At 40.9% G+C, this 13,526-nt stretch overlaps 1 protein-coding gene across 1 annotated transcript in view; it reads right to left on the reverse strand.

The window, feature by feature from the left end:
* Nucleotides 1-6,377: 6,377 nt before the first annotated feature.
* Nucleotides 6,378-13,526, reverse strand: part of LOC136388389 (antigen WC1.1-like) — a 31,771-nt gene continuing 24,622 nt past the window's right edge. Inside the window, exons 8-15 of the mRNA XM_066360270.1 lie at nucleotides 11,532-11,573; nucleotides 11,128-11,442; nucleotides 10,849-10,881; nucleotides 10,123-10,272; nucleotides 8,959-9,054; nucleotides 8,605-8,691; nucleotides 7,970-8,110; nucleotides 6,378-6,541 (exon numbers count right to left, since the gene is read on the reverse strand). Coding sequence (XP_066216367.1) covers nucleotides 6,378-6,541; nucleotides 7,970-8,110; nucleotides 8,605-8,691; nucleotides 8,959-9,054; nucleotides 10,123-10,272; nucleotides 10,849-10,881; nucleotides 11,128-11,442; nucleotides 11,532-11,573 — 1,028 coding nt within the window. The remainder of the gene's footprint in view (nucleotides 6,542-7,969; nucleotides 8,111-8,604; nucleotides 8,692-8,958; nucleotides 9,055-10,122; nucleotides 10,273-10,848; nucleotides 10,882-11,127; nucleotides 11,443-11,531; nucleotides 11,574-13,526) is intronic.

Below are 13,526 nucleotides of genomic sequence, written 5' to 3' on the forward strand. Positions count from 1 at the left end.
TGACCAGCGTGAGAGATATTTAAAGGGTCCCTAGGGTGGTCAAGCTAATATGACGTGGTGAAATCTCGACTGGCAGACAGTCGCTCTTTTCCGAAGGGCTCTTGGGAAGTTTCTTTTGATGTGCTTGTTTGTGGGCAGCCCTAGCCAAAATTCCCGGGCCTGAGTTCCCCACGTGACCTTCCCCCATTGCCCACCACCCTACAGTATCTGTTTTCCATTCTCTTCTCTGACTGTATTTGTTTAGACACCCAACAATTCTAACCTCTCCAATTGTAAGAGCTTTTTAAGTGGCTGTGTTTACATTGAACTCTGCCCATCCCAATCATCCTCATATATTTATTAGAGCTGCATCAGAAGAGAGAGCTAGGAGAAGAGGATAGGCAAGCCAAACAATGTTATTCTCTTGCCTAGAAACACTACTAACTTATTATCTATACCAAAATTTCCAAAATTCAGTTATTTGCATGACAGTATAATGAATATTCCCATACCTGCAATCTAACCATATAATTATGTAACCAAGATTTTCTTTACACTCTCTTTTTAACTTAAACATTTTGTTCTAAAGTAAAATATATATCACTACCAAAATAGCTATAAAATAATAGAAAATTTTTTGAAGTTCACAAACTACAGGTATATTTAGTATTCGTTAATACTCCCCATGCACTAACTTAGATCAAAATGTGGAAAACAATTTACATTAGAAAGCTCAAAACCCATAGCCTGTGAAGTTCTTCACATTTGGAATTCTCCTTTTTTAGTACCATTAGCTATTTCCTCGCAGTTATGTTCGGAGCAAACAATATTGAACTGGTCAGCATTTCCTAAACCATCAGGTTCTTTGGAAATTCTATAGTTTATACATGTTTTTTCTCTTTCTGAAATGGCTGTCTTTACTCTCCAGTCCTTACCTTCTTCTACCTCATTTCTCCCAAGTGGGTTAATGTAATCATCAAATACTTAATGAGATAGAGTCTTAATGGAGACTTATTTATTTTTACCTCTTAAAATAATTTACTTAAGCAGTGAATAAATTTCTCATTCCAGAGAATATGTTTCTTTGCTTTTACTACCTCTTTTAATACGTGCATTTCTTGAATGAATGTTGTCTGACTCATGCCATTACAATTTCTTTTCCCAAAAATGGTACAAGAATTGATTCTGTCCTTTGTGCCACATATTTCAAATACAACAGACAAACAGAAGCAACATTCACTCTAGCTGACCAACAATAAGCTTTTAGAATCTCTGATTTCATTTAATCATCAAATGAGAATTAAGACAAACTCATTATTTGATTATCTCACTCTTTTTTGCATGTCACTTTACACCTTTGTGTATATCCTGCTAGAAAAGTTTGCCTGGATCTCTCCAAGTGGCAATAATTCCCTGGAACAAATCTGAGTTTGAATTCCTTGGTAATTGTCCTACTGTACTATATTGACTAAATTACCAATTAGAGAAGTCTCAGTTTCCAATGAGAAACAATAAGATTGAAAGAGAAGTAAGACCTGTTTACCAAATCAGAATCAGACTCTGAATAGCAGCATGAAGCAAAGAGAAGCCATGTGTTTGAGATCTGAAGATCCTCTTACTCCAAAGAGAGTCTGAGAGAATGACTTTGCACCAACCTCTGTGGGAGGACTATTTTCCTGACAGTATCTCCTCAGATGCAGGTGTAAATCAAGCTACTAATCCTAGTGTCAGATCTGTGCCAGAGTCAGGCAGACGGATTTGGAACACTTGGAAAACATATTTTTTATTCAGATATAAACTCAAGAATATAATTTATAAATCTAAATTAATATCCAAATGTATTAAATTTGATTGAGTAAAGAAAATAAAGTGGAGATGTGCAAGATAGAATTCTTGCACCTCTGCCCTCTATCAATCAAGAAATAAATGCCTATCACCTTTTACATGAGGCTGTGAAAATTATATGATATGACCAGGGTGAAAAGAGCAGAGGGACTCCACAGAAATAATTATGTTAAATAGAGAGTTAATTTTGGCTTTCTAATGACTACAAAAGGGATGATTACTTGTGGCTGTCCAAAAGTTAAGAGCTCACATCCATTGAAAAATGCCAAAGATTATGTACATGAAATAGGAATCTGCTCTCCACTGTGGAATTAGTATGTGGTAGAAGAAACAAGCAAATAAGTTTTAAAATATTATGTACATTTGTAAATATAAACAATAGGAGAGTTTACTATTACACTTCACTACCCAGCTAGCACTTCTATTGTTAAGGGCAAACTACTGAGTGTATACTTACATGGAAGCAGTAAAAATTAAACTTGAAAAATTATATAAAATACAGGAAAAACCTAAAGTGAACAAAATCAAGATATAGAACTAGTCACCCACCATAAAAGAATTCCTTTATCCTACTTCTTTGTATTTATATCCACCTCTCACCCAACCTAACCCCCTCTTCTATCACCTGGCAACTGCTAATCTGTTCTCCATCTCTATAGTTTTGTTATTTTGATAATGTTATATAAATTGAATCATATAATCTTTGGATCTAACCTTTTACAACTGACTTTTTTCACTAAGTATAATATTCTTGAAGCGCATGTGTATTGTTGTATGTATCAGTAAAGTTCATTCCTTTTTATTGCTGAAAAGTATTACATTGTATGGCTGTATTGAGTTTGTTCAACCACTGACCCATTGAAGACATTTGGACTGTTTCTAGTGTTTTCTTATAACAAATAAAACTTCTAAAAACATTTGTGTACAGGTTTCGTGTGAACATAAATTTTTGTTTCTCTGGGATAAATGCCCAAGAATGTAATGGTTGCATCATATGATAAGTGCATGTTTTAATTTGAAGAACCTACCAAACCACTTTCCAAAGTGGCTCGAGTCCCACCAGCAATGTATGAGAGAGCCAGTTTCTCTGCATATTAATCAGCTTTTGATATGATCATTATTTTTCATTTTAGCTGCTCTTATAAATGTTTAGTAGTCAAACTGTGCCTTTTAATTGGAAAATTTCATCTATTTACATATAATATAATTATAATATAGTTGGATTTAGCACTACCATTTTGCTGTTTTCTTCTTGTACTATCTCTCATTTGTTCATATTTTTCAGCCTTTTTAAAAGTTAATTGAATAGATATAATATTCCATTTTAATTCCTCTATTGGCTTTTTAGCTGTATATTTTTATATCAAATTTTAGTGGTTCCTCTAGGCATTATAACATGTACCATTATCTTATCACTGTCTCTTTTGAGGTAATATTATACTACTACATCATATAAGAATTTAAATATTGTACTACAAAATATAAGAATTTTGCCACAATATAATTCTATTTACTTCCATCCTGAGTGCTATTGCTGTTATACATATTACACCTTGCATGGATTTTGATAACTATACTACCTACACCTTTAGTTTTGCCTCAGTCATATATGTTTCGTAGGAATTAAGAAGAAAAAATGTGGGACCTGGCTGGTTGGCTCATTGACAGAGCACCAGCCCTGCATGTGGATGTTCAGGGTTCGATGCCCAGTCAGGGCACAAAGCAGAAGTGACCATCTGCTTCTTCACCCCTCCCCTTATCTATTTTCTCTCTCTCTCTCTCCTCCCACAGCCATGGCTTGTTTGGTGCGAATGCATCAGCCAAAGGATGGCTCCATTGAGCTTCTGCCTCAACCACTAAAAATAGCTCAGTTGTGAGCGTGGGCCCAGACGGGCAGAGCATCAGCCCCAGACAGGGGTTGCGGGTGGATCTCAGTCAGGGCACATGAAGAAGTCTGTCTCTCTACCTCCCCTCATCTTATTTGGAAAAAGAAGGAAAAAAAAAGAAAATGTGATCTCTCCTAGTTTCTCATATGTTTGCCATTTACTCTTTACTTCCTGTAGAACTGTTTCCATCCACTGTCATTTATTTCCAGCCTAAAGAATTTCCTTTGGCATTTTTTGTAGGGACAGTCTGTTAACAATAAATCTTCTCAGTGTTCATTCATCATGACATTCTACTAAGCAGAGAAATTTTCTGGCTTTTGTTGTGGACCCTGGAATGTTATATCCTCCAAAATCAACCCTTCATAAAAGGCTCATTCATAAGCAATATAAATCATTTGAAATGATTTCTGCTTATCTTCCTAAATCTAAACACTGAAAATCTGTTCACCAATTCCTGGAGGCTTTTTGAGCACGCAGTCCATAAAAAGCTTCATCCTGATACTCTCCCAAGTCTGGGTAGTAAAGCTTGTCCTAACTCTCTTCCTTAAATTTTCCTGATTTTTATCACCAAAAGTCATAGTAGCATTCTCTCTTTTGTGGCTTCACTGGCACCATGTATCAGAAGTAAAATCTAGCCTGACCAGGTGGTGGCACAGTGGATAGAGCATTGTACTGGGATGCAGAGGACCCAGGTTCAAGACCCCGAGGTTGCCAGCTTGAGTGCGGGCTCATCTGGTTTGAGCAAAAGCTCACCAGCTTGGACCTAAGGTCGCTGGCTTGAGCAAGGGGTTACTCGGTCTACTGAAGGCCCACGGTCAAGGCACATATGAGAAAGCAATCGATGAACAACTAATGTGTTGCGACAAAAAACTGATGATTGATGCTTCTCATCTCTCTCCATTCCTGTCTGTCTGTCCCTATCTATCCCTCTCTCTGACTCTCTCTGTCTCTGTAAAAAAAAAAAAAAAAAAGAAGAAGAAGAAGAAGTAAAACCTAATATCTTTTCTTTTGTAGGTATACTTTACTTTTTATTGCTTTTATCATTTTTCTATAGCCAATGGCCATGTAGACTACACTGAGAGAAGCCCTGGGCATCTTCCAATTCCTGTGTCCTGCCAAACTTACAAAGATTACAAGAGTGAGCATAGTTTAGACTCCCAGGCAGCATCCAGACCATCAGTTAAATAAAATGTTGACCTCAGCTAGTAAACAGGTTACCAGTCTCAGTTCCTATATTAGTTCACAACCCCTCCACATATTAACTATGTGATGGAGTTTTTGGAAGATGCACTCTTTACTTGGCCACTGCTACAGGATATCTCTCTACCCTGAAGAATCATAGCAAAACCACATTAGCATTTTAAATACTTCCCAGGCCCTGGCCAGTTGGCTCAGTGGTAGAGCATTGGCCCAGCATGTGGATGTCTCCAGTTTGATTCCCAGTCAGGGCACACAGGAGAAGCAACCATTTGCTTCTCCACCCCCTTTTCTCTCTCTCTCTCTCTTTCCCTCTTTCTCTCTCATCCCCTCCCGCAGCCATGACTCAATTGGTTCAAGCGAGTCAACCTTGAGTGCTGAGGATGGCTCCATGACTTCTGCCTCAGATGCTAGAAAATGGCTCCATTGCTGAGCAATTGAGTGGCAGCCCCAGATGGGCAGAGCATTGCCCCCTAGTGGACTTGCCAGGTGGATCCCGCTTGGGGCACATGCCCTCCTCTCACTAAAATAAAAAAACTAAAACTAAATAAATAAATAGCTCCCAGATCAAAGCAATCTTGAAGCAATATGTTTTCAGAGAAGAAGCCCATTGGTCTGAAATTCTCTATTAGTTTAATCATGTTAGACCCCTCCATCCAATCTATAAGACTCATGTAGCCAAAAGTTCCTGATTTATCTGTCTATATCTGAATCTTCTCTGTCAGGTCTTCCTTTCCTTGCTTTCTTCCCCCTTGGATGCAGACCTGTTGGTAAGTGCCAAGTAGTCCTTTATCCACTTACAATAAAGAGAGATAGTTTATATAATTTGTGTAAAAGGTTTTAGAATTGGACTGACAAGAAATTACAATGTCCTGAAGAAATAAGAAGTGAAGAATTTGATAACCAACTAGATATAAGAAACGAGTGAGGAGTCTATATGAACTTGAATAATAATTGAAAAAATTAGCCTAGGAAATTAAAGATGAAAAATAAATAATTATATAAAATTACATTTTTAATTGTTTTATAAAAATTTGGACAGGATAAGGAAAGCTGTTTTCATTCTCTCTTACTAGCCAACTTCTCACCCTCAACTTTGAAACTCACACCCAAGTCTGGTATCTAGAAATTGTTTAAAAACAGATAAGGTGACATCTCAGGAAAGAGCATACATGAATGTTCAGGATTTCTTTATCATAAGTTCATCTTTCTAGGAATGAGAGTGTGAGGGTGGACCAGGTTATAAGTAAGACTGACCTGAACACAGGTCAGTTCACTCACCTTGGATTTCCTTTCAGAAAAAATGACTGAGGACCAATTCTCTAAGAGCAATTGGATCAAGCTTGCTAAATTTTCAACAAAGCAAACAGTACTTTATTCAGAATATTTAATCTTAAGCAATTTCCATATAATACAATTATAGCTCAGCACTAATCTATTGAAATACAGGCAATTAGAATATCTGAGGCCTCATTGCATTTTAAATGCAACATCATGGAAAGCCACGGTAGATGTTGCAGGGGTATTTAGTTCAACATCATCATACTCAGGCTCCTCTTTTCCCCGCTGGAACAGCCAGGGACTATCTTCTTTCCCAGGATGAGCTGTCCCTCTAGGTAAGTGCAGAGAGGAGCCTACAACAGTAAAGAAAATTTTAATTAGAATTGTGGCAGGCAGACAGGACAATGCCCATGATAGAAGCAAGTCTAATAAATGGTGATGATGACACATCTCTAGGGACCGATTATTGCTCAGGCAGGCTCAGACTATTTAATATTAGTTACAGAAAGGATGTATCAGTGCTATCCTGTGAAGATCTAGCCCATGTAGGTCTCTAGGGCCATAGCTTAATTGGGAAACATTGGATCACAGGAGATCTGTGACCAACACAAGTGTTCTCTGAAGACATTTCTTTAAGCCTATAAAACCAGCAGAGTGATAGCCCAAGAATGGTAAGAGCCCTGGCCAGTTGGCTCAGCAGTAGAGCACTGGCTTGGCATGTGGAAGTCCCAGGTTCAATTACCAATTAGGACACACAGGAGAAGCACCCATCTGCTTCTCCACCCTTCCCCCTCTCCTTCCTCCCTATCTTTCTCTTCCCCTCCCTCAGTCAGTGCTCCATTGGAGCAAAGTTGGCCTGGGTGCTGAGGATGGCTCCAGTTGCAATGGAGCAACAGCCCCAGATGGGCAGATCATCACTCCCTCGTGGGCTTGCTGGGTGGAACCCGGCCAGACGCATGTGGGAGTCTGTCTCTCTGCCTCCCTGATTCTCACTTCAGAAAAAAAAAAAAAAAGAATGGTAGGAATCATATGACAAGATATGAAAATTTCTCCTTTTGCTGTCGTCAGGTGTGAGTTCACACAGAGAAGGAGATAAGAGACCACATCTGGAGAAATCTCAGTTCTTCACTGGCAATCTAATTCTGCTCTTGGTGGCTTGACAGGATTCTTGCACAGCTTTCTCATCCCCATGGAAGCACGTGAGCCCTCAGATGGACAAATACTCTTCTCTGGAGAATATCTTCATTTAGCCATTGAAATGCCTGGAGCAGATTACCATAGATCTTTGCTGCCTACAAATTCTGAGTGTAATCCACCACCATGGCTTTAATTTTGAAGGCCACTATATATCATAGACTTTGTACATATTAGTGTTAACATATGATCACAGTGCATCTTAAATTATCAAGATCTCACAAATTCCAATATTGCAATATTTTTTTAATCTCTAACTTCCTTTCATGTATGAGACAACACAAAAATGTTACCAGAACATTTGTTCCATTTTTGGATTTGGTAAATATGCTCAGTTAATCTACAAGTCTTAAAACAGGCATATCAAAGATGAAGTTATGGGAACACAGATACCAAGACTACAGAGTGCTTCCTCTCTCCCAAAGAATCTGAAAGCAACAAAGAAGGGAATATAATCTAAGTGATGCTATCAAACATATGAGTTCATTCAAATTTTTAATTTAAAGAAGAATGGGGATTGAAGAGCTCAAATTCATCCTTTCCAAGCCAGAGACAAAATATGACAGAAATCAACTAATCCCACTCACCTGTCTGAAAAGGTCTCAACCCATTCTCTGGGGACACTTTCCACTGACTCATCGGAGAGGCAGAAAAAGTCTTGGGCACTGGTACCTCTTCAGCAGCATCATAAACTTCACTAGACGCATCCATCCTCTGAGCTGGGGGTTCTAAGGGCACACAAGGGGATCGGGTGAAACCACAGTAAATGGGTTGGTTAGGTAACACCTAAAATCCTTTCCAACCCGAGGTTCTGATGGCAGCTAAGCAGAGGCACCGTTCACCCCATGCTTTCACAGCTCTTTTCAAAGGCCATATATTTCATTTTTATGTGTCAATAAACCAGAAAATGATCCAAATATCTCAATATTTCCCAAAGTAACTCTTATTTATACCAAGGAAAATCACTAAAATATTTTACCAGATTATACTTTCTAGATGTTATTTTTTTAAAAAAAACAATCTGTACCTACTAAGTGAGGGTGGTTCTGGACACTGGGAGCTCGGCCCCAATATGAGGTACCGCAGAGCCACCAGAGAAGAGGAGGACTGGGCCCTGGCGAGACAAGAGACCCCTCTAATCTCAGTCAAAGAGACACTTGGCTCTCATCTCTGAAGGAAGTTCCCTGCCCCCACTACTCAGCCAAGACTGATCCATTTCTGCTACCAAGAGCAGATTTATAGTCACTGTTTTTCTCAGCATCCTTGGTGTGCTGTGTCAGTTTTGCCACTGAGTCACCTGACAGGGACCCTAATATGGAAGAAAACATCACAGAAACAAACAGAACAGCCCTTCCCACACCCATAGTTTCCATGGTAAGGCTGAGGAGATACACTGGGGCAAGCATGGCTCTTGTACTGTCAAGGGTAGGCTCAGAGCTCACAGGGGCTCTGGAGAGGTTCATCCTGTCTCTGTGAGCCTCTGATGTGGGGTCTGCAGATGTTGAGAAGACCTGGATCACAGCCAGCAGGTGGCTGAGAAGTAAAGGTCCCAGGAGGGCAAAGCAGTGACACTCACCTGGGCTTCTCAGTAGATCCTCTTTTTTCGGTGTTATAAAATAATCAATCTCCTCATACATGGCCTCATCAAGAGCATCTTCAAAACTGGATAAGGCTGAGCAAATCAGCAACAAGTCAGAGACTGCCACATGACACACCCCTGAATCTGAATCAACAGTCTGATTTTTCATTGTCCCCAATGCTCACCCATGGAAAAACTCTCATGGCTTCCAGGATCCTTGTGTAGTCTTATACCCATGCCCCATGTCTGCACCTCTACCTCTGTCTGACCCTGTAACCAAAGCTTAGCTCCGACTCTTTCTTGTCTCACATAAAAAGCCATGACTTATGAGTGCTCACACCACAGTCTTTTTTTAATTGAATATATTAGGGTGGCACTGGTTTGAAAAACCATACAAGTTTCAGGTATACAACTCAATAAAACACCATCTGCACACTGCATTGTGTCCCATTACCCCAAGGAGAGTCTCTTTTGTCCCCATTTTCCCACCCTTCGCCCACCTCTACCTAGCCCTCACCTCCCTTTCGTCTGGCCATCACCACGCTGTTGTCTGTGTCTATGTGTTGTGTATAGATGTGTTTTGGCTAAACCCTTCAACTCCTTTCATCCTTTTCCTCACTCCCCTTCCCTCTGACAGCTCTCAGTCTGTTCCATGTGTCCATGCCTCTGTTTCTATTTTGTTTATCGATTTATTCTGTTCATTAGATTGCACCCATAAGTGAGATCATATGGCATGTGTCTTTCTCTGACTGGCTTAATTCACTTAGCATAATACTCTTCAGGTCCATCCATGCTGTCACAAAAGGTATGATTTTCTTCTTTTTTATAGCCATATAGTATTCCATTGTGGAAATGTACTACAGTTTTTTTATCCACTCATCTATTGATGGGCACTTGGTTCTGGGAACATAGCCTAAAGAACCCAAAACACAATTTCTAAAGAATATATGCAACCCTGTGTCAACTGCAGCATTACTTAAAATATCCAAGACCTTAGACCCCACTCTTAAGAAGCTCTGTATATCTGGCCCCTAGCGGCAAATGTAGGCCAGATGGATTTTGCAAACTAATGGGTTAAGAACAGATGCCTTGTCCAGTATTCCCCTTGTCACCCCGAGCCCATATCCTGCCTCCACACACTTTCCATGTTACCCAGTACACCCTGCAGCCCTCCTCTGCGCTCCACGCTCCATCTGTGCAGCTGAATCGCCAGGATAATGAGGACTAGGAGGAGAAGGGTCCCCAGGATGAGGCAAAGGATCCCAGGCAGGGAGAAGATGCCAGGGACAAGACTTGGGCCAGATTTGGTCCCTAAAAAGAAAAAAGCCAAGAAAATTTGGAAAGGGCATATGTACAGGGAAACTCACTTCTGCCAGCTTTTCCAGAGAGCTCAAACAGTGAAATTCCAACTTCTAACATAATGTGACCCTGGGGGGCACTCCCCCAGGCCGTGTCCTAAGATTAATTCAATTCCTCTCCAGTGTGGTCCAAGGGAGTGCTGAGGATTATCAGGGAGCTCCGGCCTACAACAACCTCTGAGGGCCAGGGCCCAGCTTCAGCCCCTTCTCTGGGGCTCCACCACACCAGGGCATCGAACACTTTAGCATAGGTATCAGCTGCTGAAGAGCAGCATCATGGACAGGTGAAAAAACTTAGATTCTGCACACAAGACCCAGCCTCCCACGGCCTGAAGGCATGAGAAATATCTGGCACAGTGAGTCAACAAGGAAGGGGAATTTCTCCCAGGAATACCCTGTTGCCTCCCTGCCACCCAGTCGCTCCTCACGCTCTTTCCTTTACTGGGTTGGCTAACTCTGTCAGAGATTCTATAGAACATGTCCCAAGAATTCAAACATTCTCCCCCACTCGTGGATGGTGGCACTGTACCTGCTGTAGTGGTGGGCAATGTTGTTCTTTCACCTGGAGAGGAAAACCGGAGTTCTGAGCACAGGAATGGGCCAGACCACAGGGTAGCCACTTCTCCCCTGAGCCCTGAAATCATCCCTCATCAGAATATCAATCCCCTCAGCTCCCCCTCTTTTGGACCCAGGGCTACAGCACCTAGATGCTTTCTGAGTACAAACTCCCCATCCACCCCCAGCCCGGCCCTTGGCCCCCACTATCCCCTCCCCCCAGTCAGAGCTGACCCCACGCTCCCCCACTCACCAGAACACCTCACGCCAGCATCCTCCTCGTGCTTGCAGTTGCTCTGTCCCCAGGGCTTCGCATGGCAGGCCCACAGGGAGGGCTCGCTGCCCCTGCACCACACCTCATCCAGCCAGATGCTCCCGTTTCCGGGGCCAAATGCCGCCCCCTGCAGGGCTTCCAAGGCAGAGCCACAGCCTAGCTGCTGACACACCACCTCGGCCTCTGACAGGCTCCAGGAGTCACCACACACCGTGCCCCAGGAGCCATTGTGCCAAACCTCCACCCGCCCTGAGCACTTCGTGTCTCCATCGCTCAGTCGGAGCTTCTGTTTGTCTGAAAAGGCGGCAGCAGCTCCTGTTACCGCCCCTGGTAGGAGGAAGGAGCCCTGGGATCCAAGAGGGGAGCAGGAGGGGCTGGTATACCTGTGCAGGAGTCAGCAGTGGGACAGCTCTTGGGTCTCCTTCCTGCAGAAGCAGACATTGGGGAAGCACGGGGTCAGGGACGGCTGGGCGTGGTCTTGCCCCACAACAAGATTATTCAAGGTCTTGGTTCAGTCCAATGACAAGTTGAAAACACAAGCGTGATTTTCAACCTTTATTTCTCACACACTCATAAACTAATTACTAAAGAAAAAGGGTCCCTGACCTCTTCTTCTTTAGTAACTAATTTATTTGTGCCATGAGATGAAAATGGATGTATTTAGTCAGGGGCACTGACCTTAGTAATTAATGTGTGTTTGTGCCATGAAAAAAAAAAAGGTTGAAAATCATATCACCTGCTGAAATTACCTGTTTATCACTCTTGACATTTCACAACAAATACACACACACACACACTCACACACACACACACACACACACCATACACCTGAATGAAAGCTCCCCAGAGGAAGGACCTTGCATATCTTATTAACCTCCGTGTCCCTGCGATTAATACAGTGCCTGGCACATCGTATGCATTCATTCAATGAGTATACATTGAGAATCTTCTATAAATAATATTTATAGGAACTTGATCGATATTTATTTAATGAAAGAATCATTGAAAAAAATCCAGTGAAATATATCTTTTAAATCTTTGCTAATCAGTAAGATAATAAAGGAAATACAAATTAATATTAATGATCTAGAGTAATAAATAGTGGATATTAAAAACAAATAAGTCCAGAATCACATAAATAATTTATATTCAGTATTCCACTTATACTCTTTAAAGGGAAATCATACAAGATTGTAAACTTGCCTTATCTGTTTTTTTGTGTGAGATATGAACAAGCAAAGGAGATTACTATAGGGACAGGACATTTGTTAAAGACCAGGACAAGTAGAATTTAGAGAAAAATAGACAAGTAGCTAGTTAGTAAGACAAAAATGTCTGCATGAGACTTAACTAAATATACTAAGAAGAACTATATTAAGAGGACACCAAGAACCAAAAGAACATATATAAGAATGGAAACCAAAGGAAATAGACACATAAATTCAAAACAACATACGAAAACAGAATTATACACGGTGCTTGACGTAGAATGTCAAAATTAGCATTATCTTTCCATATTATCCCATCAAACCTCCTAACCTGTGCAGAGAACATCTCTGAAAATGATGGCAGGACTTCTCTTGACTGCTCACTTGAGAATCAAAAACCTCACTACCTCTCATTTATTGTGTTTGATTGTGGAAAATCATCATCAATATAAGCTCTTACAGTTTAATATCCCTTCAGTTCTTCATAGGAGTAAGAAATAAAAAGATGAATAAAGAGAGGCAAGAAAAGGAGTGAGCCTCTGCCTTTACAATATTGATTTCCCACTGCTGTGTATTTCAAGCAACTCCCAGCAAGTTGTCCAAGGTACACCTGGATGGGTGGGGCAGGGGGTGGGAGGGAGAGAAAACAAACCAAGAGGCAGGAAAGAGATGTTGAGGGAAGAGAAACACTGTGAAAATGCAGAAGAAGGGGGAAGAGAGAGAGAGAGAGACAGAGAGAGAGAGAGAGAAGAGAGGGAAGGAAAGAGGGAGAAGAGAAGGAAAAAAAAGAAGCAGAAGCAAAGCAACCCTTGTCCTTATTCAGACTTCAAATATCTTAGAACGAGATTTGTGGGCTTTGTAAGCTGATTGATTTTGGAGCATCTTTGGGATGTGACTTTGGTTTAAAGGTCAAGCTCTTGAAAAATCCCAGCATCTTTTATCTAGATATAAAGGAGACCATTGAAAATAATTCAACCTAGAAAGTAATTGGACAATATCCTAACATTTGTGTGTGTGAGCACCTGCCTATCCTTTGACCTAATAATATCAACATTGGGAGTAATCCTATAGCAATAAACTCACTAGTATGTAGAGATACATGAAAGAGACATTTATCACAAAATTATTTGTACAGGGGGGAATTTGAAAATAATTGGACTACCAATAAAC

The sequence above is a fragment of the Saccopteryx leptura genome, chromosome 1 (genome assembly GCF_036850995.1).
Source record: "Saccopteryx leptura isolate mSacLep1 chromosome 1, mSacLep1_pri_phased_curated, whole genome shotgun sequence".
Lineage (NCBI taxonomy): Eukaryota > Metazoa > Chordata > Mammalia > Chiroptera > Emballonuridae > Saccopteryx > Saccopteryx leptura.